This window comes from Tinamus guttatus, unplaced genomic scaffold (assembly GCF_059628265.1).
Source record: "Tinamus guttatus ecotype Peru unplaced genomic scaffold, ASM5962826v1 Tinamus_guttatus_pri_ptg001109l, whole genome shotgun sequence".
NCBI classification, from domain to species: Eukaryota; Metazoa; Chordata; class Aves; order Tinamiformes; family Tinamidae; genus Tinamus; species Tinamus guttatus.
Window position 1 is genome coordinate 39505 of NW_028289643.1, and position 26204 is coordinate 65708.

Below are 26204 nucleotides of genomic sequence, written 5' to 3' on the forward strand. Positions count from 1 at the left end.
CTTGTCACCTCCCACTCGCCCCAGCGCTCCCTGCCCAGCGCTGTCCCTTCCCGTCTCCTCTTGTCACCTACCACTTACCCCAACGCTCCCTGCCAGAGCCTGTCCCCTCCTGTCACCCCTTGTCACCTCCCACTCGCTCCAGTGCTCCCTGCCCATCCCTGTCCCTTCTGTCTCCCCTTGTCACCTCCCACTCACCCAGTGCTCTCTGCCCATCCCTGTCCCTTCCTGTCTCCCCTTGTCACCTCCCACTCGCCCCAGCGCTCCCTGCCCAGCCCTGTCACCTCTCGCTATCCTTTGTCACCTCCCCTTCTTCCTGTCACCCCTTGTCACATCTGATCCCCGATAGCCAGGTCCCCCAGTCACCTTGTGCCAACCTTGTCACCCTGTGCCAGCCCCATCCCAACTCTCCCCCAGTGTCACCCTCTCAAGCTCTTGTCACTTCCCTGCCACCCACCACTGCTGCCCCTCAGCCCTGTCACCTCGCAGCCCCCTATTGGCTCCTGTCACCCCCCAGCAGCTTGTCCCCCACCCATCGCCCCCCCGCGGTGTCCCCGTGTCCCTGTCACCTGGGCCGCATGGCCGGGCTGCGCAGGTCGCACACGAGGGGCACCGTGTGCCGGAAGTCGTCCAGCAGCGTCGCCGTGGCCTCCACCACGTCCCAGCGGCGGCCCTGGGCGCCGGCCAGCCAGGTCAGAAGGGACCTTGGGGACACGGGGCCAGCCGCGCGCCTCCCGAGCGGGCGCCCACCTCCAGCTCGCGGGCCAGGCGCGCCAGGCGCCGCGCCAGCTCGCCCGCCGTCACCTCCATGGGCTCGGTGCGCAGCTCGGGCAGCAGCTCGTCCTTCCAGAGCGCCCAGCGGCGCTCCCACTCCTGCGCCACCTCCCACGCCTCCTGCAGCATGTCCAGCTCCTGCGCGGCACGAGCGCGCCGGGGCTCAGCGCGGCGCCGGGCGCGCCGGGCACGGCCCCTGGCACCCGCCCTGTGCCACCTTCTCCAGGCGCTGCAGGTCCTTGGAGGGCGGCTGGTCGATCTTGAAGACGCCCAGGTCGCTGCGCAGGGCGCTCTCCTCGGCCTGCATGGCGGCCAGCGCGCGCCGCAGCTCGCCGATCTGCGCCAGCGCCGCCGCGCAGCCCGTGCCGCTGCTGAAGGGCCCTGCACCGCGCGGGGCACCGGCAGCGTCAGCGGGACAGGCCGGGGGCTCCACGGGGACACGCCAGGGGTGTCACCGTGTCCGTCACCCGGGGGGCTCCACAGTACCCGTCATATAGGGAGCTCTGTGGCACTCGTCACCCAGGGAGCTCTGTGGTACGCGTCACCTGGAGAGCTCTGCATTACCTGTCACCCAGAGAGCTCTGCGGTACCCACCACATGTGGAGAGCTCTGGGGTACCTGTCACCTAGGGAGCTCCGCAGTACCCATCCCATGTGGGTAGCTCTGTGGTACCCATCATGCAGCAAGCTCCGCGGTACCTGTCACCCAAAGAGCTCTGCGGTACCCATCACCCAGGGAGTTCTGCGGTACCTGTCACCCGGAGAGCTCTGCACTACCCATCTCACGTGGGGAGCTCCGCGGTACCCGTCACCCAGAGAGCTCTGCGGTACCCAGCCCGCAGTACCAGTCACCCAGAAAGCTCCATGGTACCCGTCACCCGGACAGCTCTGCGGTACCCATCCCATGTGGGGAGCTCCATGCCCCCATCACCCGGGGAGCTCTGCCGTACTTATGCCACATGGGGAGCTCTGCGGTCCCCGTCACCCCGGGAGCACCGTGGTCCCTGCCACAAGTGGGGAGCTCTGCAGTGCCCATCCCATGTGGGGAGCTCCAAGGTACCCGTCACCCGGAGAGCTCTGGGGTCCCTGTCACCCGGGGAGCTCTGTCGTACTCAGCCCACGTGGGGAGCTCCGCGGTCCCCGTCACCCCGGGGCGCTCACCGCCGTCGGTGAACTCCTGCAGCAGTCCCCGCGCTTTCTTCTTGAGGTCGTCGGCGTGGTGCACGAGGCCGGTGCGGAAGCGCTCCTTGTGCCGCTGCAGCATGGCCTCGCTCTCGCGCAGCGTGCGCTCGAACGCCAGCCGCTCGCCCTCCAGCGCGCCCAGCAGCCGCAGCGTCTGCGCGAGGGGACGGCGGCGCTGGCGGCGGCGGGCGCGGGGACGGCGCGGCGCGCGGGGACGGCCGCGGCGGCGGCGCTCACCTCCTCGCCCACGGGCACCTCGTACTTGTCGAGCACGGCGAACTGCTCGTGCAGCGGGGGCACGCGGGCGCGCAGCGACGGCGCCTCGCGCTGCAGGGCCTCCAGCAGCCGCAGGCTGGCGCCCAGCTCCTCCAGCGTCTCGGGCGGGCGGCGCACCCTGCGGGCGCGTGAGGGACAGTCGGACGCTGGTGGTGGCTCCCCCGTGTCACCCCATCACCGCCCCCTGCCATGGGGCAGGCGCCATGGGACACGGGGCACAGGCACAAGGGCTGCTTGCGTGTGGGTGTTGGCATAGGGGGAAGCGCAAGGGGGGCATGGGGTGGCCGTGGGGACATGTGGGGACACACGGGGGCTGGTCATGCACGGGTGTTCTCACACAGACAAGCATGCAAGCACGTGGGGAGAGGGCAGGGGACACAGGGAGCACACGGGGAACATGGGGACACACGGGCTGGTCACACATGGGTGTTCTCAGACAGGCGTGCAAGCGCGCGGGGAGAGAGCAGGGGACATGGGGAGCACACGGGGGACATGGACACACACGGGGCACACACAGGCACATGCAGGGGCCGCGGGCGCCGCTCACGCGCAGGCGTTGTCGCGCAGGTAGGCGTGCAGGCCGTGCAGGCACACGAGGAGCACTCAGGGGACATGGGCACACACAGGACACACGGGGTACACGCGGGGCACACGGGCTCTGCTCACACGCTGGCGTTGTCGCGCAGGTAGGCGGGCAGGCCATGCAGGCGCACGGGGAGCGCGCGGGGGACATGGGGACACACGGGGACACAGGGAGCACACGCAGGGGCCGCAGACGCTGCTCACGTGCAGGCGTTGTCGCGCAGGTGTGCAGGCTGTGCAGGCGTGCAGGGGACACGGGGACACACACGGGGACACACGGGGCACACGGGTGCTGCTCACGCGCTGGCGTTGTCGCGCAGGTAGGCGTGCAGGCCGTGCAGGCGCGCGGGGAGCACACAAGGAGTGCGCGGGGGACACGGGGACACACGGGGACACACAGGGCACACGCGGGCGCCGCTCATGCGCTGGCGTTGTCGCGCAGGTAGGCGTGCAGGCTGTGCAGGGGACACGGGGACACACGGACACACACGGGGCACACACGGGGACACACAGGGGACGCGGGCGCCGCTCACGCGCTGGCGTTGTCACGCAGGTAGGCGTGCAGGGGACATGGGGACACACGGACACACACGGGGCACACACAGGGCACACGCGGGCGCCACTCACGCGCTGGCGTTGTCGCGCAGGTAGGCGTGCAGGCCGTGCAGGGGACACGGGGACACATGGACACACACGGGGCACACACGGGGACACACAGGGGACGTGGGCGCCGCTCACGTGCAGGCGTTGTCGCGCAGGTAGGCGTGCAGGCCGTGCAGGCACACGAGGAGCACTCAGGGGACATGGGCACACACAGGACACACGGGGTACACGCGGGGCACACGGGTGCTGCTCACACGCTGGCGTTGTCGCGCAGGTAGGCGTGCAGGCCATGCAGGCGCACGGGGAGCACGCAGGGGACATGGGGACACACGGGGACACAGGGAGCACACGCAGGGGCCGCAGGCGCTGCTCACGCGCAGGCGTTGTCGCGCAGGTGTGCAGGCGTGCAGGGGACACGGGGACACACACGGGGACACACGGGGCACACGGGTGCTGCTCACGCGCTGGCGTTGTCGCACAGGTAGGCGTGCAGGCCGTGCAGGCGCGCGGGGAGCACACAAGGAGTGCGCGGGGGACACGGGGACACACGGGGACACACAGGGGACGCGGGCGCCGCTCACGCGCTGGCGTTGTCGCGCAGGTAGGTGTGCAGGCCGTGCAGGGGACACGGGGACACACGGACACACACGGGGCACACAGGGCACACACAGGGCACACGCGGGCGCCGCTCACGCGCTGGCGTTGTCGCGCAGGTAGGCGTGCAGGCCGTGCAGGGGACATGGGGACACACGGGCACACACGGGGCACACGGGGGGACACACAGGGGACGCGGGCGCCGCTCACGCGCTGGTGTTGTCGCGCAGGTAGGCGTGCAGGCTGTGCAGGGGACACGGGGAGCGCGCAGGGGACATGGACACACACGGGGCACACACGGGGACACACAGGGCACACGCGGGCGCCGCTCACGCGCTGGCGTTGTCGCGCAGGTGGGCGTGCAGGCTGTGCAGGGGACACGGGGACACACGGACACACACGGGGACACACAGGGGACGTGGGCGACGCTCACGCGCTGGCGTTGTTGCGCAGGTAGGCGTGCAGGCTGTGCAGGGGACACGGGGACACATGGACACACACGGGGCACACACGGGGACACACAGGGGACACGGGCGCCGCTCACGCGCTGGCGTTGTCGCGCAGGTAGGCGTGCAGGCCGTGCAGGCGCGCGCTCGCCATGTCGCGCAGCAGGGCGCTCAGGCGGCCCTGCCAGGCCGCGCAGTGCCGCACCACGGCGCCCTTGAGCGCCGCGCAGTCCAGCAGCGCCACGTGCGCGCTCACCACCGTCTCCTCCTTCTGCACGTTGTTGGCCACCTCCATGTACCTGCTCCCGCGCGGGGACGTCACCGCCAGCGCGGGGACATCCGGGCAAGGGGAGGAGGGGGTGCGAGGGCATGGGGACATTGTGACAAGGTTTGGGGTGGGAGCACAGGGACAGGGACAAGGGGCTGGGCACAAGGATGGGGACAGGGACTGGCAGAGGGGCTGGGCAGGAGCCACCAACAGGGGGACACCAAGGCAAGAGGAAGTGCTAAGAGGGTCACCATGGTGAGGACATTGGGTTAGGGACACAGGGCCAGGAAGAACGGGTGCCAGAGGGGACATCAGACCCGCATGGGACACCAGGGTTGGGTGGGGCTGCTGGGACAAGGTCACTGGGTAGGAAGGGAAGCAGCAGGAAGAGGCCACCAAGCTGGGACAAGGCCACTGGGTTGGGACAGGACCACCAGGGCGGGATGGGGCCACCGGGTTGGGATGGGGACACGAGGAGGCCACTGGGAAAAGGCCACTGGGTAGGAAGGGGGCCAGCAGGAGGAGGCCATCAGGGTGGGACAGGGCCACTGGGTTGGGCCAAGGCCACCAGGGTGGGATGGGGACACCAGGGTGGGGTGGGGACACTAGGAGGCCGGCAGGCAAGGTGGAGGCTGAAGGAAAGGTGGAGGCTGAGACCCACCGGGCAATGTCGGCATCGAAGGAGGACACGAGCGGGTCGAGGTGGCGGTAGCGGGTGATGAAGGCCTCCTTGTCCACCTCCCAGATCTCCCGGTAGCCGGCCCAGGTGCGGAGGTAGCCGCGGAGCTGCGCGGCGGCCGCCTGGACCCCGGCCGCGATCTGTGCCCGCAGCTTGGCCACCTCCTCGTCGCGCTCTGCGGGGCGGCACCCGCATAGGGTGGCACCGCGTGGGGGTGGCACCATGCGGGGGTGGCACCGCGTGCAGTTTGTCACTGCGTGAGGGTGTCACTGCGCAGGGTGTCCCCGCGCCCTCCTTACCCACGAGCGCAGAGATGGGCTCGCGCCGCGGGCGCCGCTGCCCCAGCAGCTCGGGCAGCCGGGGGAAGGCGGCGAGCACCAGGACGAGGTGCCCGGGGACGTCGTTCACCATGGTGGCCAGCTCGGCCAGGCTGGGCGAGAAGGCCACCTGCGGCAGGGGGGACACGCCGGGGTGATGCCCAGGAGGGACGCGGGGACACGCACGGGCACCGCGGCGCTCACCTGCGGCGGCGCCTCGCCCTGCCCCTCGGCCAGGAAGACGCGCACGCGGAACAGCGGCCCCGGGGGGCTCCGGCCGTCGCCGGCCACGGCGCGGGCCAGCTCGTGCAGCGAGCGGCGCACGTTGAGCCGCAGCGCCTCCTCCAGCATGCGGTCCAGCCGCGCCGCGTGCTTGAGCCACTGCTGCTGCACCTGCGGCGCCAGCACGTGGGCGCGCAGGACACGGGGACATGCGGGGGACACGGGGACACGCGGGGGACACGCGGGGGACGCACGGTGGCTGCTCACACGCAGGTGGAGTTGCACAGGTAGGTGTGCAGGCTGCGCAGACACGCGAGGAGCACGCAGGGGACACACGGGGACACGCAGGGGACACGGGGACGTGCAGGGGACATGCAGGGGATGCACGGTGGCGGCTCACATGCGGGTGGAGTTGCACAGGTAGGTGTGCAGGCTGTGCAGGTGTGCGCGGGGGACGCAGGGAGCACACAGGGGACACACGGGGACATGGGCGGGAGCGCGGGGGACACGGGAACACGCAGGGAACACGCAGGGGACGCACGGTGGCTGCTCACACGCTGGTGGCATTGCCCAGGTAGGTGTGCAGGCTGCCAGAGATGCGAGCAGCACACGGGGGACGCAGGGAGCACACAGGGGACACACGGGGACACGCAGGGGACACGGGGACGTGCAGGGGACACGCAGGGGACGCACGGTGGCTGCTCACACGCGGGTGGTGTTGCACGGGTAGCCATGCAGGCTGTGTAGGCACGCGAGGAGCACACGGGGGACGCAGGGAGCACACAGGGGACACACGAGGACACGCAGGGGACGCGGGGATGAGCGGGGAACATGCAGGGGACGCACGGTGGCTGCTCACACGCGGGTGGCGTTGCCCAGGTAGGTGTGCAGGCCGTGCAGACGCACGAGGAGCACGCGGGGGACATGCGGACGCGCAGGGGACATGCAGGGACACACAGGGGACGCGGGGCTACCTCGGGCCCATCGCGCGCGAAGACGAGGGCGGCGCGCTGCAGCAGCTGGGCGGCCTCGGCGTGCAGGGCGCCCAGCGCGGCCTGGGCGCGCGCGCGGTGCCGCTGCTGCTCCTCGGCGAACTCGAGCTCGCCGTAGAGCCGCTGCGCGGGCAGGCGCAGCAGCAGCGTCTCGCTCATGCGCTGCGCCAGCCGCGCCACCGCCACCGTGGCCGCCTTGAACTCCGTCACCAGCGCCTGCACCTGCCACCGGCACCGCCAGCACGTGCTCAGTGCCACCGGGGGCGGGGGGTGACGGGGACAGGGGGCTCCAGGGGTGCGGGATGGGGACAGGGGGACCCGGGGGGGTCAGGGCAACCCAGGGGGTTGCTCCTGCTAGGGAGGTGGAGGGGACTGGAGGTGACAGCGAGCGATGGGAGGTCACAGGAGCTGCAGGGGGACAGGAGATGGCAGAGAGGACAGGGTGGTGGGGGGTGACAAAGAGATGGCAGGGGGACAAGGAGAAAAAAGAAGTGGCAGGGAAGGGTGACAAGGAGATGACAGGGGCAACAGGGAGGTGGCAGGGGAACAATAAGTGGGGCATGGAAGTGCCATGGGGACACGTAGCTGTGTCAGGGAGTAGGACAGCGGGACATGGACCCACAGAAGGTGGGGACATGGTGGAGGGTAGGGGGACCACAAAGCCACCATGGGGAATGGGCGGGGAGTGGACAGGGGGACATAAGCCATGGCAGGGCGGGGGCCACAGAGTCACCATGGGGAGTGGGACAGGGGGACCCAGAGCCACTGCAGCAGGGGGACAAGGGAGGACCTAAAGTCATCGGGGGGACACAGAGTGCAGCAGGGGACAAGGGAGGACGTGGAGCTGCTGCAGGGAGCGGGACGGGAGAACATGAAGCCATGGAGGGCACCAGGGAGTCACTGCAGGCAGTGGGACAGGAGGAGCCCAGGGGAAGACCCAGCATCACCACGGAGGACACAAGGGGACGCAGGGGACACCTTGCTCGCGTGCAGGCGGCACTCGCTGATGAAGCAGCTGCTGGCGCCCTTGAGCGACCAGAGCAGCTTCTTGAGGCCGGGCTGGATCTTCCTGTCCAGCGCACGGAGGCGCTCGACGAAGAGCGGCCGCTCCTCGGGCGCCAGCTCGCACATGATGCTGCGGGCGCGCGAGGGCTCGGCGTCAGGCGGGCGCGCGCCGAGGGTACCGCCGCCCGCGGGGGACCGCGGCGCCGGCCTCACCGGTTGTAGTCGCGCACGACGAGCAGCAGGTTCTCACGCAGCGCGCGCAGGTCCTCGCGCCGCCGGTACACCTCGGCCACGTAGTGCGGCGTCTCGAAGAGCAGCCGCTCCCAGGTGCGCGTTTCCATCAGCAGCTTCAGCAGCTCCCTGCGGTGGGGAGCGCGCGGTGAGCGCACGGCGGGCACGCGGGGGGCACGGGGAGGAGCACGCAGGGTACACAGGGAGCGCGCGCTGAGCACATGGCGGGCACGCGGGGGGCACAGGGAGGAGCACGCAGGGTACACAGGGAGCGCGCGGTGAGCGCACGGCGGGCACGCGGGGGGCACGGGGAGGAGCACGCAGGGTACACAGGGAGCGCGCGGTGAGCGCACGGCGGGCACGCGGGGGGCACGGGGAGGAGCACGCAGGGTACACAGGGAGCGCGCGGTGAGCGCACGGCGGGCACGCGGGGGGCACGGGGAGGAGCACGCAGGGTACACAGGGAGCGCATGGTGAGCACACGGCGGGCACGCGGGGGGCACGGGGAGGAGTGCGCAGGGTACACAGGGAGCGCGTGGTGAGCACACAGCGGGCACGCAGTGGGCATGGGGTGCACGGGGAGGAGCACGGAGGGTGCAAAGGGAGCAAGGGGAGCACAAGGAGTGCGTGGGAGTTGCGCGGTGGTGCCTGGGGAGCATGCAGGGAGTGCAGGGAGCGTGCAGAGGGCTCACAGTGAGCACACAGTCGGCGGGGAGCACGCGGGGGTTGCGGGGTGGTGCCTGAGGAACACACAGGGAGCGCGGGTGGTGCCTGGGGAGCGCATGGGAGGCACGGCGGGAGCATGGGGTGTGCAGGGAGTGCACGGAGGACTCGCAGGGAGCGCACAGTCGGCGGGGAGCATGCGGGGAGCGAGGGGAGAGCGCGAGGAGCACACAGGGGTTGCGCGGTGGTGCGTGGGGACCATGCAGGGAGCACATGGAGGGCTCGCAGTGAGTGCACAGTCGGCGGGGAGCACGCGGGGAGCGCAGGGGGGTGCAGGGAGCGCACGGAGGGCTCGCAGTGCGCGCACAGTCGGCAGGGAGCACACGAGGAGCGCGTGAGGACTGTGCAGGGGTTGCGTGGTGGTGTGTGGGGACCATGCAGGGAGCGCAGGGGGCTCGTAGTGAGTGCACAGTCGGCAGGGAGCACGCGGAGAGCGCAGGGGGGTGCAGGGAGCACGCGGAGGGCTCGCAGTGCGCGCACAGTGGGCGGGGAGCGCGCGGGGAGCTCGCAGCGGGGCCCCGCACTTATCGAAGTTGAGGTCGAGCAGGCCGGGCTGGTGCACGCTGGGCGCCAGCAGCGGGGCGTCGAGGCGCGCCAGGCAGTCGCGGTCGAGCGCGCGGCTCCAGTCCTGGAAGCTGCGGCGCTCGAGCTCGTCCAGCGCCTGCACCAGCTGCTGGTGCGCCTGGCGGCTCTCCTCGCCGGCGCCCGCCTCGGGCAGGAAGCGCGCGGCGCCCAAGCGCTGCGGGGGGGAGCGTTGGTGGCGGCGCCGCGGGGCCGCGGGCGGGCCGGGGCGCGCGGGGGACACTCACCGCGGCGGGGCGGGCGGCGCGGCGCCGCAGGGCCCCCAGCCAGTGCGCCAGCCCCGCGTGGCGGCAGCCCCAGGGCGCGGGCGGCGGCAGCCGGCGGCTCAGCTCGCGGTTCACGAGCGCCAGCTCGCCGCCGAACAGCGTGTACACGCGCACCGACTCGCGGTCGAAGGCGCGCCGCACCGCCTGCGGGTGACACGGTGTGGGGCACCGCTGCGGTTGTACACCCCGAGGTGGTTGTACACCCCGCGGCGGCTGTACACCCTGCTGCAGTTGTATGCCCCGGGGCGCCTCTGCACCCCACACTGGTTGTTTGCCCCGCTGCAGTTGTACGCCCTGAGGCAGTTGTACGCCCTGAAGTGGTTGTACGCCCTGCAGTGTGTCTACATCACACAGTGATTGTACAGCCCACTGAGATCATACACCTGAAACGGTATGCCCCAACGCAGTTGTATACCCCACGACAATCGCACGTGCTGCAGCAGTTGTACACCCTGCAAAGCATCTACGCCCAGCAGCAGCTGCACACCCTGTGGAGGTTGTATGTTCCATGGCATTACTACACTCAGCAGTGGTCGTACGCCCCATGGCGGCTGTACATCCCGCAATGCATCTACACCCCGCTGTGGTTGTATGCCCTAGCATGTCTCTACACCCCACACGGGCTGTAACCTGACACCTGGTGCGTGCACACGCACAAACCTCGCGTGCGGCCAGCGGCTCGAAGGCGTCCAGGATCTCCAAGCCGTGCTCGGCGTCGCGCACCGTCTCGAAGGCCGAGGCCATCAGGTTCTGCGTCATCACCTCCAGGTCCTTGACGCCGGCGCGGAAGCTGCCGCCGGGAGGGGACATGGGCGCGCTGAGGCCGGGCGGCGGGCGCCGCGGCGAGGCCCGGGGCGCCGCTGCTCACCGGTTGAAGTCCTCGTGCCAGGAGGGGCTGCGCACGTCCAGCACGTGGCCCTTGGTGGCGCGCAGGGCCTGCAGGTGCTTCGCGAAGGTCTCCTCGATCTCCAGCAGACTCTGCGCCAGCTGCGGCCCCCGGTGCCCCGAGAAGCGCGGTGGGGGGCTCTGCTGCCCGTCCTCCCAGCGCCCAAAGTGCTGCTGGCAGTCGCACACCTGCCGGGGGCCGTTGTAGGCGTCACCGCGTGCACGGGTGTCACCACACTTGGTGGGGTGGGACGTCCCCTGCTTGTCCCCACCTCCAGGAGGTCCCGGCAGCGCTGGGCGAACGCGTCCACCTGGGCGAAGATGCTGGTCTGGTCGAGCACCCAGCCCTTGGGCGAGAGCCTGGTGGGATGGAGGGGGGCGCTCAGCACCCATGGGGGTGCCTGGGTGCCCCCCGCCCCGGGGGGCCATAAGGGGGTGGTGCTGGAAGGGTCCAGGTCCCAGCACAGGCGGTCGCAAGGGGCCGGGGCTGCTCTACTCCCTGCCACCGCCCAAAAGCAACCCTCGGGGGTGCCTGTAGATACCCCTGCGCACCGGTTGTGCATGTGGGCGGCGCGCAGGTAGCTCTCCTTCCAGGCCTCCATGCAGGCCACGCAGTCACGCAGGCAGCGGCGGCTGGAGACCACGTAGCCCTCGAAGAGCCGGTCCAAGGCCACGTGGCGGCAGCACAGGCGGATGATCTTGTTGCTCAGCTGCGGGTGACGGCGGTGAGGGGTGACGGCGGGCGGTACCACCCCGTTCCGCCCCCCGCCCCAGCACAAGCCCCACCTTGCGCAGCAGCGCGGTGATGCGCTCGCGCGAGTTGTAGTGCGGCGAGTTCACCCAGATGATGCGCACGAGGCTGAGCAGGTGCGGCAGGCGCGCGGGCACCGCGGCGGGCGCCAGCGCGCGCAGCTCGCGGCACGGCGCCTCCAGCACGGCCAGGAAGTGCAGGTTGGAGCGCGCCTCCTCGGAGCTGGCCTGCGGCGGGGAGCAGCCGCTGGCACGGCCGCACCGCCGCGCGCCACCGCCCCCGGCGCGGTGCCACCGCCGCCGGCCCCACCTCGATCTGCCGCGTGAGCTTCTGGAAGGGCGGCAGGTAGGAGGAGGCGGCGAGCGCCAGCGTGGCCTCGAGGCGCCGCACGCCGGACCGGCCCAGCTGCCGCCGCACGGCCGACAGGTCGGCGCAGCGGCGCTGCCAGAAGCGGATCTCCTCGAGCGGCCCCGCGCTCTCGCGGCTCTCCACCGCCTCCTGCGCGCGCAGAACCTCCTTGATCTGCCGCGTCCAGTGGATGATGGAGGCTGCGGGGGGAGCGGCGCTGCTGGGGGTGTCCCCACGGGGACGGGCGCTGTCCCCGCAGGGGGAACGGCCACGCGGGTGGCGGGGACTCACGCTCCAGGCGCTGCACCAGGGCCCGGTCGGTGGAGGCCACCTGCGGCTCGATGCTCAGCGCCTCCACGGGCACGTAGAGCACGGTGCGGCCGCGCAGGCGCGAGCAGGTGTCTGCGGGGCAGGGGACACCCGTGGGACGCGGTGGCGGCGGTGGCAGCCCCCGGCACGGGCGCCCGCCGCCTACCCGTCAGCGAGGTCATGAAGTGGTAGAGCTCGGCGAAGAAGTCGGCGCGGACGCTCTCGGGCCAGGCGGCTCCGCGCAGCAGGCGCGGCAGCAGCAGCGCCTCGAGCAGGCGCCGCAGCGCCTCGAGGCAGGGCCGCCGCGCCGTGCCGAACTGCACGGCCCGCGCCAACCCGCGCGGAACCACCTCCTCCGTGCCCAGGCGCACGAAGAAGGCCAGCTGCTCCGGCTCCTGCGCGGGGCAGGCGTCACCGGGCGGCGTCCCCGCGGGGCGTCCCCGCGCGTTGGCACCGCGCGGTGTCACCCACCTGCGGCGGCATGGCGTGCTGCACCTGCAGCCCCGCGGCCGGGTCCACGTAGACCGCGAGCAGCTGCGCGGCGCCGTCCCGGAGGAAGCGCGCGGCGGCGGCGCCGTGCTCCGCGCTCCACTCGTGCTCCCGCAGCCCGCTCAGCGCCACGCGGCGCCGGATGCAGGTGAGCTGGGGCGGGGGGGATGTTGGGGGCCAGGCGGGTGCCCCCCTGGGCAGCGGGTGCCTCACGCTGCCCGGGTCCTTGTGGACCCGGTCGAGAGCGGCCACCCTCCAGTTTAGGACCCCCCACCCCCCACCTCAGGACTCCCACCTACCGCATCCTCCTCCTCTTCCTCCTCCTCCTGCTCTAGGGCGAGAGCCGGCACCAGCTCCTCTTCCTCCTGGCCCGGGGGCTGCAGGGGCTCTGAGGGTCCCTGGGGCTCTGGGGGCTGTAGGGACTCTGGGGACTGCGGTGTCACAGGCTCTGGCGGGGGGGACAGCGATGAGGATGTCACCCCGCATGGCCAGGGTGCCACGTCCTGGTGCCACCAGGAGCTGGGGACAGGGACAGCCCGGGTACCGGTGCGGGGGGCAGGCGAGGGGCCCCGGCTCCGCTCCTCGGCCTGCGGCGGGGGCTGCGGCCCTGGGCGCCTCCTGCCCCGCGGGGCACCGCGGCCCTGGCCTCGCATGGCGCCTGTGGAGGGACAGGCTTTGGGGGGAGCCTTTGGTCCCCCCGTCCCCCCAACCCGCTGCCCCCCCATATTTGCTCTGCTCCCCGCTCTGCTTCCCCCAGCCCAGCCCCAACCAACTGCCCCTTCTGGTCACCAACTGCCCCACTCACTTGCCCTGGCTGCCACCTGCCCCCCCAAACCGACCCTCCCCAACTGCCTCTTCTCATGAACTGTCCCCCACTCTCCCAACCACCCTTTCTCCTCACAAATTGCTCCCCCAACTGCCTCTTCCTGCCACAAATCGCTTCCCTGATGCCACCAAATGTCCCTTCTCCTCATGAATTGCCCCCCAGCTCCCCCAACCATTCCTCCTGCTCATGAATTGCCTCCGCAAGTTACCCCTCCTCTTCACATATTGCTTTTCTAGTTTCCATAACTACCCCTTCCCCTCATGAATTGCCCCTCCAAGCCACCTCGGCTGCCCCTTCCTCACAAATTGCCCTTCCTTCCCCCCTAACCGTGGCCTGTTCTCTGAAATTGCCCCTCAAGCACCCCATCCCCTCACAAAATGTCCCTCCAGGTGCCCTTTCTCCTCAGAAATTCCCCTCCTGACCTACCCCAGCTGCCCCTTCCACTCACGTGTTACTCCCAAGTCCCCTCCAGCCACCCTTTTCCTTCATGAATTCCTCCCACGACCCCCCCAAAACCTTCCCAGCCACCCATGTACTTCACGATTTGCATCCCCGACCCTCCCAAACACCCTTTTACCTCACGATTTGGCCCCAACAACCCTCCCAAACACCCTTTTACCTCACGATTTGCCCCCAAGACTCTCCCAGCTACCCTTTTACCTCACGTTTTTCACTCCCAATGCTCCCAAACACCCTTTTACATCATGATTTGCACCCCCGATGCTGCCAAACACCCCTTTACCTTATGATTTGACCCCAAGATCCTCCCAAACACCCTTTTACCTCATGATTTGCCCCCAACAACCCTCGCGAATACCATTTTACCCCATGATTTGCACCCCCGACCACCCTTTTACCTCACGATTTGGCCCCAAGACCTTTCCAGCTATCCTTTTACAGCACGATTTTCACCCTCGATGTTCCTAAACACCCTTTTACTTCACGATTTACACCCCCCACCCTCCCAAACACCCTTTTCCTCACGATTTGGCCCCAAGACCCTCCAAACACCCTTTTACCTTATGATTTACACCCCAAGACCCTCCCAAACATCCTTTTACCTCACGATTTGGCCCCAACAACCCTTCCCAACACCCTTTTACCTTACAATTTGCACCTCCGACTCTCCCACACACCCTTTTACATCATGATTTGGGCCCAAGACCCTCTCAAACACCCTTTTACCTCACGATTTGCACCCCCGACCCTCCAAACACCCTTTTACTTCACGATTTACACCCCCCACCCTCCCAAACACCCTTTTACCTCACGATTTGGCCCCAAGACCCTCCCAAACACCCTTTTACCTCACGATTTGACCCCAAGACCCTCCCAAACACCCTTTTACCTCACGATTTGGCCCCAAGACCCTCCCAAACACCCTTTTACCTTACGATTTGGCCCCAACAACCCTCCCAAACACCCTTTTACCTCACGATTTGGCCCCAAGGCCCTCCCAAACACCCTTTTACCTCACGATTTGCGCCCCAGTCGCCCCCCGCCCACCTTCCTCTCTCGCTCTCTCCAACGGCTCTCCCGCCGCTGGCCCCACCCACCGCCGCGTCTCCCGGGGCAACAGGACAACGAACGTCGCAGGCCAATGGGAGCGCGGCGGGGCGGGGCGCGAGGCGCCCGGCGGGCCAATCACAGCGCGCGGGGCGGGACCGGGCGCGAGCCACCGCCCCGCCAGGTGCTGCTGTCAATCAACACCGCCAACGGCCGCCGGGGGTCGGTGTCAATCAGCGGCAGCGAGGCGCCTGATTGGCCGGCGGGAGGTGAAAGGGGCGGGACAGGCAGCAGTCGAGGTGTTGTCATGGGGGTATCTGGGGTGTTGTGGGGGTGTAGCAGGGTTTTCAGTGGGGCCCTAGCCAGGGGTAAGTGAGGCACCAGTGTGAGTGTAGCTGGATGGATGCTGGGGGTGTAGTTGGCTGGTCAGTGCGGGTGTTGGCGGTCAGTGTAGGTGTAGCTAGGTGGATGCTGGGGGTGTAGTTGGCTGGTCCAGTGCAGGTGTTAGGCGTCAGTGCAGGTGTAGCTCTAGCTAGTTGGGGTGTTGCTGGGGGCCTAGTGGGAGGTACCAGAGCCGCTGGAGCCAGAGTGTTGGTGTGGCTGGAGGTACATGGTGTGCAGGTGTAGCCGAGCAAGCCACGGTGTCTGTGTGGGTGTAGCCAAGAGTGGTTGCAGTGTTGGTACAGGAATAGCTACCCCACTCGCTCGGTGGTGGCAGAGACTCAAAGGAGACGTTGCTGAGTACAAACACTTCAATGGCAGCGGGGCGAACCCCCGCACAACACCCCAACACACACAGCCTCAACCACAACCCCCAACGTACGCACCCCCACACACACACACAACCCTGCTTGCGCACGCATCTCTCGCACACCCATGACCCCGCGTGCGCCTGTCCCTGCACACCCGCACAGGTGGCGCACACCCGCTGCACAACCGGCGCTAGGCTGTGGCTACCCCCGCCCAGCTCCAGAGCTGCAGGCAGTTGTTGCCGCGGGCGGGCGGCCCTTCGGCCTCCTCCTCCTCCTCCTCCTCGGCGCTGGCCCAGGGCTCCGGGAACAGCCGCTGCCCCGATGCCGTGGCCAGCAGCGGCAGGCTGGGGTGTAGGCTGCGGGCCCAGGCGTCCGGCTCAGCTACCCCCGTTCCCAGGGGGCCCAGGCGTCCGGCTCAGCCCCCTCCATTCCCAGGGACCCAAGAGGTCCCCCCCAGGCAGGGACCCAGGCGTCCAGGAGCCCCCCCCACCCAAATCCCCTGATGTCCCCAGTCCCCTCCCCAATGGGGGTCCCACGTGTCCTGGTACCCGCCCCCGCCATGAGGACCCAGGCGCCCCGGCACCCCCACCCTTGGGTGCCCGGGTGTCCCCTCCAACCCCCATTACAGGGGCCCAGGCGTCCGGGCACCCCCCATCCTTGGGTGCCCGGGTGTCCCCCCCGACTCCCTCTACAGGGGCCCAGGCGTCCGGGCACCACCATAGGGCACCCCCATACAGGGGGCCCAGGCATCTGGGCACCCCCCACCCTTGGGTGCCCCCCCTAGGCAGGGGCCCAGGCGTCCGGGCACCCCCATACAGGGGCCCAGGCGTTGGGATGCCCCCCACCCTTGGGTGCCTCCCCCGCACGCAGGGGCCCAGGCGTCCGGGCCCCCCGCACCTTTGGGTCCCTGGGTGCCTCCCCCTTCCCCCATGCAGGGGCCCAGGCGTCCGGGCGCCCCCATACAGGGGCCCAGGCGTCCGGGCACCCGCACCCTTGGGCGTCCCCCCCACGCAGGGGCCCAGGCGTCCGGGCGCTCCCCACCCTTGGGTGCCCAGGTGTTCCCCCCCCCCCACCCCTATAGAGGGGCCCAGGTGTCCGGGCACCCCCACCCTTGGGTGCCCCCCACACACAGGGGCCCAGGCGTCCGGGCACCCCCCATACAGGGGCCCAGGCGTCCGGGCACCCCCACCTTTGGGTGCCCCCCCCAGGCATCTGGGCACCCTCCAGCTTTGGGTGCCCAGGTGTTCCCCCCCCACTCCTATACAGGGGCCCAGGTGTCCGGGCACCACCATAGGGCACCCCCATACAGGGGCCCAGGCATCTGGGCACCCGCACCCTTGGGTGCCCCCCCCACGCAGGGGCCCAGGCGTCCGGGCCCCCCCTCACCTGGCGCCGTTGACGCAGTCGCGCAGGGCGCGGAAGCGCAGCAGGGGGGGCAGCAGCGGGGGGGTCCCCGGCGCCGGCGCCGCCGCCGTGTCCCAAACACGGACCCAGCCGCTCGAGTCGCCGCTCACCACGAAGCGCCCGCTCCTGCGGGGGCCCAGGCGTCCGGGCGCTGCCACCTCCCCCCCCAATAATGTAGGGACCCGGGCACTTGGGGACATTGTCACCGCCGCGCTGCGCACCCAGGTGACCAGGGCATCGTTGCTCCCCAAGGACCCAGGTGTCTGGGGACAGTCCCCAAAGGGACCCGAGTGGCCCCAATCCCCAGGAGCCGGGGGTCCCGCTGCCCCCCCCCAGCCATGGGGCCCAGGCGTCCGGCCCCCCCCGCACGTACGGGTCGAGGTCGAAGGTGACGCGCTGGTTGGTGGCCACGGGCCGCTCCAGGGCCACCAGCGGCTCCTCCAGGCGCCGCATGTCCCAGCACAGGATGTGCTGCGCCTGGGGGCGGGGCCGTCAGGAGGACACGCCCCCCCGACCACGCCCCCCGGCTCCGCCACATCCCTCAGCCCGGTCCCCACCCCCCTCCCACTTTGGCTCCACCCAGCTCCCTGCCTGGCCCCACCCCCAAGCCTTGAGGCTCCACCCAGCACTGCAGGCCCCGCCCCCTTCATGTGACCCCGCCCCCTTCATTTGGCCCCGCCCCCAACGCATTCCCTCTCTCCCAGCCCCACTCCATGCCCCCAAACCCTTGACACCCTCCTCTAGAAACCCCACCCCCCGCCACTAGCCCCGCCCCCTTTTATGGACCCACCCCTTCCCTTGGCCCCGCCCCCCAGCTCAGCCCTCCCTCCCACCCAACCTTGCCCCCATGACCCCACCCCCTAGGTAAACCCCGCCCCCTGCCCTTGACCACGCCCCATCTCGGCCCTCCCCCCGCAAGCCCCGCCCCCCGAGGCCCCGCCCACCTTGCGCCCCCCCGCGAGCAGGCGCTGCCCGTCGGGGCTGAAGCGCAGGTGGGTGGGGGCGAAGGGCAGGGGGGGCAGCAGCGCCACGGCCCCGCCCCCTTCGCGCGGGTACAGCCCCAGGCTCCGCCCATAGGAGCCGCACGCCAGCAGCGCCTGGGCGGGGCTACACGCCAGGCAGCCAATCAGGCCGCGCTGGCCACGCCCCCCCCACTGCACCAGCCCGTCAGCGGATGCCTTGGGGGGGAGGGGGCGGGACTCTGCCCCGCCCCCCCACTGCAAACCCACCCCCATGCAGCCCCGCCCCTCCGTGTTTGGCCCCGCCCCCGCCGTGACCCCGCCCCCTGCCATCACAGCCCCGCCCCCTACCACCCCACAGTCTGGCCCCGCCCCCCACGTGCTGGCCACACCCCCCAGGGAGTAGATGCAGAGCCCCAAGCCCCGCCCACCCGAAGCCCCGCCCCTCCTGCTGCAGACGGTGCCCTGGACGGGACCCATGCGGGGACATGTGACACAAACGTGTCCCCCTGTCCCCTCCACACACCCCGGTCCCTCCACGTGTCCCCCTACACCCATGTCCCCCTGTGTCACCCATGTGTCCCCCCCTGTGTCTCCCTCCACCCCCCCATGTCCCCCCACACATGTGTCCCCTGGTCCCCCCCATGTCCCCCCACACCCGTGTCCCCACACATCCCTGTCCCCCAATGTGTCCCTGTACACCCGTCCCCCAATGTGTCCCTGCACACTCCTGTCCCTGTGTCCCCCCACGTGTCCCCACACACCCCTGTCCCTCCACTTGTCCCCGCACACCCGCGTCCCCCTGTGTCACCCCTGTGTCCCCCTCCATACCCGTGTCCCCGCACACTCCTGTCCCCCCACATGTCCCCACACACCTCTGTCCCCCCACGTGTCCCCTGGTCCCCCTGTGTCCCCCCATGTGTCCCCGCACACCCATGTCCCCCGGTCCCCCTATGTCCCCCGTGTCCACACACACCCCTGTCCCTCCACTTGTCCCCGCACACCCGCGTCCCCGCACACGCGTGTCCCTTGGTCCCATCGTGTCCCCCTCCCGTCCCCCCGTGTCCCCCCCCCATGTCCCCCCGCGCTCACCGGCCGTGGGCCGCGTCTCGCACAGGCGCCCGGGCCGCTCGGTGACGAACACCCTGACGGCGCCGTCGAAGCCGCAGAACAGCCGGGCGCCGTCGGGGGAGAAGCAGAGGCTGCGCGCGGCCACCAGCTCGTCCTGGGACACGGGGGGGGGGGTGTCAGCGCCTGTCACCTCCCCCCGGGACCCCCGAACCGCCCGCCCGGACGCCGGGGCCCCCGGACGCCGGGGCCCCTCACCAGGTGGTTGTAGGCGCGGAAGGAGCCGCGCAGGCTCCCGTCGAAGGCGTCCCAGAGGTGCACGGGGTTGTCCCGGCTGCTGCTGGCCACCCTGCGCGGCACCGCAGTGTCACCCGGCGTCACCCAGTGTCACCCAGCGCCCCCCGTGTCACCCAGCACTCCCACCCTGTGTGGCCTCGCAGTGTCACCCGGTGTCACCCAGCGCCCCCAGTGTCACCCAGGGTCACCCAGCGCCCCCACCCTACGCAGCCCCGCAGTGTCACCCGGTGCCCCCAGTGTCACCCTGTGTCACCCAGGGTCACCCAGTGCTCCCACCCTGCGCGGCCCCGCACTGCCACCCGGTGTCACCCAGCGCCCCCAGTGTGACCCTGTGTCACCCAGCGCTCCCCGTGTCACCCAGCGCCCCCCATGTCATCCAGTGCTCCCAGTGTCACCCAGTGCCCCCTGTGACACCCAGCGCCCCCCCATGTCACCCGGCACTCCCCCCCTGCGCCTCCCCCCCCAGTGTCACCCAGTGTCACCCAGCGCTCCCCGTGTCACCCAGCACCCCCCGTGTCACCCAGTGCTCACAGTGTCACCCAGCACTCCCACCCTGCGCCTCCCCCCGCAGTGTCACCCAGCACCCTCCGTGTCACCCAGCGCTCCCACCCTGGGCGACCCCACAGTGTCACCTGGTATCACCCAGCGCCCCCCGTGTCACCCAGCACTCCCGCCCTGCATGGCCCTCCCAGTGTCACCCAGTGTCACCCAGCACTCCCGCCCTGCGCCTCCCCCCTGGTGTCACCCAACGCCCCCCGTGTCACCCAGCGCTACCACCCTGCGCCTCCTCCTACCAGTGTCACCCAGCGCTCCCCGTGTCACCCAGTGCTCCCAGTACCCCAGAGAGCTCCCAGAACCCCCCCAATACTCCCAATATGGCCCCAGTGCCCCCCAATAACCCATGGTGCCCCCCAGTGTCCCCAATAATGCCCAGTGCCCCAAATAACCCCCAGTGCCCCACAGTGTCCCCAACACCCCCAAGAAGCCCCAGTGCCCCCCTCATTGTCCCCAGTAATCCCAGGGGTCCCCCAGTGCCTCCAAGAACCCCCAGTGTCCCCAATAGCGCCCAGGGCCCCACAGTGTCCCCCTCAGTGTCCCCAATAATCCCAATGCCCCCAATAACTTCCAGTGCCCCTTTAGGTGTCCCCTATAACCCCAGTGCCCCACAGTGCCCCCCCAGTGCCCCCAATACCTTCCAGTGCCCCCCAGTAACTCCCAGTGCCCCCAAAACCTCCCCCCGGTGCCCCCCAATGCTCCCAGTGCCCCAAATAACCACCAGTGCCCCCAAGAACGCCCAGTGTCCCCCCAATAACTTCCAGTGCCCCCCGAGAACCTCCCCGTGCCCCCAAGAACCCCCTCAGTGCCCCCAAGGATCCCCCCAATGCCCCCCATGCCCCCAAGAATCCCCAGTGCCCCCCAATAACTTCCAGTGCCCCCCTAATAACTCCCAGTGTCCCCAAGAACCCCCCCCATGCTCCCAGTGCCCCCAAGAACCCACAGTGCCCCACAGTGCCCCCTCAGTGTCCCAAATAACCCAAGTGCCCCCAATAATGCCCAGTGCCCCCCAATAACCCCCAGTGCCCCCTCCCAATGTCCTCAATAACCCCAGTACCCCCCCAATAACTTCCAGTGTCCCCCCTCAGTGTCCCAAATAACCCCCAGTGCCCCACAGTGCCTCCTCAGTGTCCCCAATAACCCAAGTGCCCCCAACAACCCCCAGTGCCCCCCCCAGTGTCCCCAATAACTCCCAGTGCTCCCCAATAACCCAATGCCCCCCATGCCCCCCAGTGCCCCCAATAACTTCCAGTGCCCCCCAATAACCCCCAGTATCCCCAATAATGCCCAGTGCCCCACAATGCCCCCTCAGTGTCCCCAATAACCCCAGTGCCCCCAATACCTTCCAGTGCCCCCCCAGTAACTCCCAGTGCCCCCAAGAACCCACCCAGTGCCCCCCAATGCCCCCAGTGTCCCCAATTACTTCCAGTGCCCCCTCAGTGTCCCCAATAACCCCAGTGCCATCCCATACCTTCCAGTGCCCCCCAATAACTCCCAGTGCCCCCAAGAATCCCCCCGGTGCCCCCCAATGCCCCCAGTGTCCCAAATAACCCCCAGTGCCCCCTCAGTGCCCCCAATAACCCCCAGTGCCCCCTCAGTGTCCCCAATAACTCCCATTGCTCCCCAATAACCCCTCCCAGTGCCCCCCACACACCCCCGGTGTCCCCGGTGTCCCCAATAACTTCCAGTGCTCCCCAATAACCCCAGTGCCCCCCCCAGTGTCCCCGGTGTCCCCGCACAGGCAGCTCTCGGGCCGCGCCGACGCCATCGGGGGCAGCCAGCCGTAGTCGTAGACGCCGTCGCCCTCGGGCACCCGCAGGGCCGGCACCTGCGCCCGGACGCCTGGGTCCCTCCTGCCCCGGCACCCGGGGGGGGCTGCGACACCCCCGGGACCCCCGACCCCCCCCGGGACCACCCGGACACCCCCTGGGACCCCCAGACACCCCCCGGGACCCCCCGGGACCACCCGGACCCCCAGACGCCCCCCGGGACCACCCAGGCACCCAAGGGGGCTCCCAATATCCCGGGGAGCCCCTGGAGCACCCAGTGTCCCCCCCGCTCCCACCCAGACCCTATAGGTCGCTCCAACCCTGCCCGTCCCTCCCTGCTCCGGGGACCTATGGGCCCCTATGGACCCCTGGGACCCCCCAACACCCCAGAAACCCCCTCCAGAACCTACGGACCCCTATGGACCCACCCCTGGGACCCCCCAACACCCCAGAAATCCCCCCCCCCGGAACCTATGGACCCCTATGGACCCCTGGAACCCCCAAATATCCCCTAGGAGCCCCCCACACCCCATGCTCCCCCCCAGGAACCTATGGGCCCCTTAAACATCCAGGGAACCCCCCCACCACCACCCTATGGGCCCCCCACATCCCCCCAGCCCCCTATGGGACCCCCCACCCTATGGGGGTGCTAAACCCCCCCAGGGCCCCCTCAGGCCCCCCTTAAACACCCCAGATACCCCCCAGCACCCCCCGTGGGCCCCCAAATACCCCCTTAAAGCCCCCCCCAAGCCCCCCGTGACCCCCCCCCAATCCTCAAGCCCCCCCAAGTACCAGCTCGGGCAGGGCCCCCCCCCGCGTCCCCCCCCAGCCGGGGGGGCAGCTCGAAGACCCGCAGGGTGTTGTCGTCGCTGCAGCTCAGCAGGCAGGAGCCGTCGGGGGCCCTGCGGGGGCCCAGGCGTCCGGGAGGCTGCAACCCGCCCCCAGCCTCCGCACAACCCCCCACCTCCACTCCCACCTACCGGGGCCCAGGCGTCCGGGTACCCCCTCCCATTGACAAGGGGGGTCCAAGGGCTGTGTCCCCCCAGGGGCCCAGGCGTCCGGGTACCCCCTCCCATTGACAAGGGGGGTCCAGGGGCTGTGTCCCCCCAGGGGCCCAGGCGTCCGGGTAATTCAACCTCCCCCTCCCTTCCCTCCAGGGGGCCCAGGCGTCCGGGTACCCCCTCCCATTGACAAGGGGTGTCCAGGGGCTTTGTCCCCACAGGGGCCCCGGTGTCCGGGTACCCTCTCCCATTGACAAGGGGGTCCAGGGGCTTTGTCCCCCCAGGGGCCCCAGCGTCCGGGTACCCCCTCCCATTGACAAGGGGGGTCCAAGAGCTTTGGCCCCACAGGGGCCCAGGCGTCCGGGTAACCCAACTTCCCCCTCCCTTCCCTCCAGGGGCCCAGGCGTCTGGGTACCCCCTCCCCATTGACAAGGGGGGTCCAAGGGCTGTGTCCCCCCAGGGGCCCAGGGATCCGGGTACCCCCTTCCCATTGACAAGGGGGGTCCAGGGGCTTTGTCCCCCACAGGGGCCCAGGCGTCCGGGTACCCCCTCCCATTGACAAGGGGGGTCCAAGGGCTGTGTCCCCCCAGGGGCCCAGGCGTCCGGGTACCCCCTTCCCATTGACAAGGGGGGTCCAAGGGCTTTGTCCCCACAGGGGCCCCGGTGTCCGGGTACCCTCTCCCATTGACAAGGGGGGTCCAGGGGCTTTGTCCCCCCAGGGGCCCAGGCGTCCGGGTACCCCCTTCCCATTGACAAGGGGGGTCCAGGGGCTTTGTCCCCCCAGGGGCCCAGGAGTCTGGGTACCCCCTCCCATTGACAAGGGGGTCCAAGGGCTGTGTCCCCCCACGGGCCCAGGCATCCGGGTAATTCAACCTCCCCCTCCCTTCCCTCCAGGGGCCCCGGCGTCCGGGTACCCCCTCCCATAGACAAGAGGGGTCCGGGGGCTTTGTCCCCGCAGGGACCCAGGCGTCCGAGTGCCCCCCTCAATAGACAAGGGGGGTCCAGGGGCTTTGTCCCCACAGGGGCCCAGGCGTCCGGGTACCCCCTCCCCATTGACAAGGGGGGTCCAGGGGCTTTGTCCCCCCAGGAGCCCAGGCATCCGGGTACCCCCTTCCCATTGACAAGGGGGGGGTCCAGGGGCTTTGTCCCCCCAGGGGCCCAGGCGTCCGGGTAATTCAACCTCCCCCTCCCTTCCCTCCAGGGGGCCCAGGCGTCCGGGTACCCCCTCGCATTGACAAAGGGGGTCCAAGGGCTGTCCCCCCCCCGGGGCCCAGGCGTCCGGGCCCCGCTCCCGCTCACCACACGCAGCCCTTGAGGAAATTCTCCGGCCGCCGCTCGAATTCCCGTCGCCCCTCGGCCACCAGCTGCGGCGCCCGGAGCAGCTCCGGGGGCGGGGGCGGCCTGCGGGACCCCCCCACCCCGAGATGTCACGGTGAGGGGGGGGCCATAGGGTGCTGGGGGGATGTGGGGGCCCATAGGGTGCTGCGGGGGCCCATAGGGTGCTGGGGGGTGTATGGGGGCCCATAGGGTGCTGGGGGATATATGGGGGCCCATAGGGTGCTGGGGGGCCCCATAGGGTGCTGGGGGGTGCACGGAGGGTCTATAGGGAGCTGAGGAGCTGCAGGGGCCCATAGGGTGCTGCGGGGGCCCATAGGGTGCTGGGGGGTTTACGGGGGCCATAGGGTGCTGCAGGGGCCCATAGGGTACTGGGGGGGCCCATAGGGTGCTGGGGGGTATATGGGGGCCTATAGGGTGCTGCGGGGGCCCATAGGGTGCTGGGGAGTATATGGGGGCCATAGGGTGCTGGGGGGGTATATGGGGGCCCGTAGGGTGCTGCAGGGGCCCATAGGGTGCTGGGGGGTTTATGGGGGCCATAGGGTGCTGGGGGGTATATGGGGGCCTATAGGGTGCTGTGGGGGCCCATAGGGTGCTGGGGGGTTTAAGGGGGCCATAGGGTGCTGGGGGGGCCCATAGGGTGCTGGGGGGGCCCATAGGGTGCTGGGGGGTATATGGGGGCCTATAGGGTGCTGGGGGGTATATGGGGGCCCATAGGGTGCTGCAGGGGCTCATAGGGTACTGGGGGGGCCCATAGGGTGCTGGGGGGTATATGGGGGCCTATAGGGTGCTGCGGGGGCCCATAGGGTGCTGGGGGGTTTAAGGGGGCCATAGGGTGCTGGGGGGGCCCATAGGGTGCTGGGGGGTGCACGGAGGGTCTATAGGGAGCTGAGGAGCTGCAGGGGGCCCATAGGGTGCTGTGGGGGCCCATAGGGTGCTGGGGGGGATATGGGGGCCCATAGGGTGCTGGGAGGGAAGTGGGGGGCCCATAGGGTGCTGCAGGGGCCCATAGGGTACTGGGGGGGCCCATAGGGTGCTGGGGGGGAAGGGGGAGGCCCATACGGTGCTGGGGGACCCCATAGGGTGCTGGGGGGTGCACAGAGAGCCTATAGGGAGCTGGGGAGCTGCAGGGAGCCCATAGGGTGCTGGGGGGTTTAAGGGGGCCATAGGGTGCTGCGGGGACCCGTAGGGTGCTGGGCGGGATGTGGGGGCCCGTAGGGTGCTGGGGGGGCCCATAGGGTGCTGGGGGGGAGGTGGGGGGCCTATAGGGTGCTGGGGGGGGGGGGCGGTTTCCTGGATGTTTAAGGGCCCAAAGGTTCCTAGGGGGGGGGCATGGGGTGTGGGAGGTCCTAGGGGATATTTGGGGGTCCCAGGGGTCCATAGGGGCCCATAGGTCCCCGGAGCAGGGAGGGGCGGGCAGGGTTGGAGGGATCTATAGGGCGGGAGCGGGGGGGGCACCGGGTGCTCCAGGGGCCCCCCGGGACATTGGGAGCCCCCTTGGGTGCCGGGGGGGTCCCGGGGGGCATCTCGGGGTCCCGGGGGGGGGGAATTGAGGGTCCCGGGGGCATCTCGGGGGTCCTGGGGGGGAAATTGGGGGTCCCGGGGGCATCTGGGGGTCCCGGGGGGTGGAATTGGGGGTCCCGGGGGCATCTGGGGGTCCCGGGGGCGGAATTGGGGGTCCCGGGGGGTGGAATTGGGGGTCCCGGGGGGTGGAATTGGGGGTCCCGGGGCTGTCTGGGGGTCCCGGGGGGAATTGGGGGTCCTGGGGGGGGGAATTGGGGGTCCCGGGGCCGGAGGGGCCCCGGCGTCCGGGGCACTCACGGCTCCTCCTCGGGCTCCAGCGGCTCCTCCGGGCCCCGCCCCTCGCCGGGAGCTGCGGGGGGGGGGGGGGGTTCAGCGCGGCCGGGGGCCCCGGCGTCCGAGCCCCCCCCACGGGGAGCCCCGGGACCCCCCCCGCCCCCACGCACCTTCCTCCATGGGCGCCGCCATGACGGCCGAGGCCCCGCCCCTCCCGCGGGAAGCGAAATCTCGCGAGAGCAGTAAAAAAAAAGCAAAAAAAAAAAACCCCAAACCCCCAAAACTGCTACAAACCCCCACCCCCCCCCCCCCCCCCCCCGTCCATAGGACCCCCCCTTCCTCCTACGGGGCCGTTCATGGAGCCCATACGGGCCCTGGAGGGCTATATGGGCTCCATATGGGCCCAGACATGCTC

General features: G+C 70.0%; 2 protein-coding genes across 2 annotated transcripts in view; both read right to left on the bottom strand.

Annotated features, from left to right (window-relative positions):
• Positions 1 to 13173, bottom strand: part of LOC148590760 (dynein axonemal heavy chain 2-like) — a gene marked incomplete at its 3' end in the record, with an annotated part of 51748 nt that extends 38575 nt beyond the window's left edge. The window contains 23 exon segments of the mRNA XM_088538618.1: positions 567 to 670; positions 748 to 909; positions 989 to 1152; positions 1932 to 2106; positions 2190 to 2346; positions 4552 to 4752; positions 5383 to 5575; positions 5700 to 5847; positions 5922 to 6110; positions 6914 to 7153; positions 7910 to 8066; positions 8150 to 8296; positions 9415 to 9629; positions 9700 to 9882; positions 10399 to 10528; positions 10607 to 10812; positions 11410 to 11601; positions 11684 to 11922; positions 12014 to 12124; positions 12198 to 12426; positions 12503 to 12673; positions 12820 to 12851; positions 13065 to 13173. Coding sequence (XP_088394744.1) covers positions 567 to 670; positions 748 to 909; positions 989 to 1152; positions 1932 to 2106; positions 2190 to 2346; positions 4552 to 4752; positions 5383 to 5575; positions 5700 to 5847; positions 5922 to 6110; positions 6914 to 7153; positions 7910 to 8066; positions 8150 to 8296; positions 9415 to 9629; positions 9700 to 9882; positions 10399 to 10528; positions 10607 to 10812; positions 11410 to 11601; positions 11684 to 11922; positions 12014 to 12124; positions 12198 to 12426; positions 12503 to 12673; positions 12820 to 12851; positions 13065 to 13173 — 3854 coding nt within the window.
• A 2621-nt stretch (positions 13174 to 15794) lies between these two features.
• Positions 15795 to 25981, bottom strand: LOC148590761 (telomerase Cajal body protein 1-like). Its single transcript, XM_088538620.1, is given in 13 exon segments — positions 15795 to 15960; positions 16991 to 17134; positions 17382 to 17485; positions 17953 to 18162; positions 18347 to 18349; positions 19064 to 19192; positions 19294 to 19384; positions 21627 to 21715; positions 22449 to 22469; positions 22471 to 22558; positions 23957 to 24058; positions 25814 to 25865; positions 25960 to 25981. Coding segments are annotated over 13 exon segments (1221 nt in total).
• Between the last annotated feature and the right edge of the window lie 223 nt (positions 25982 to 26204).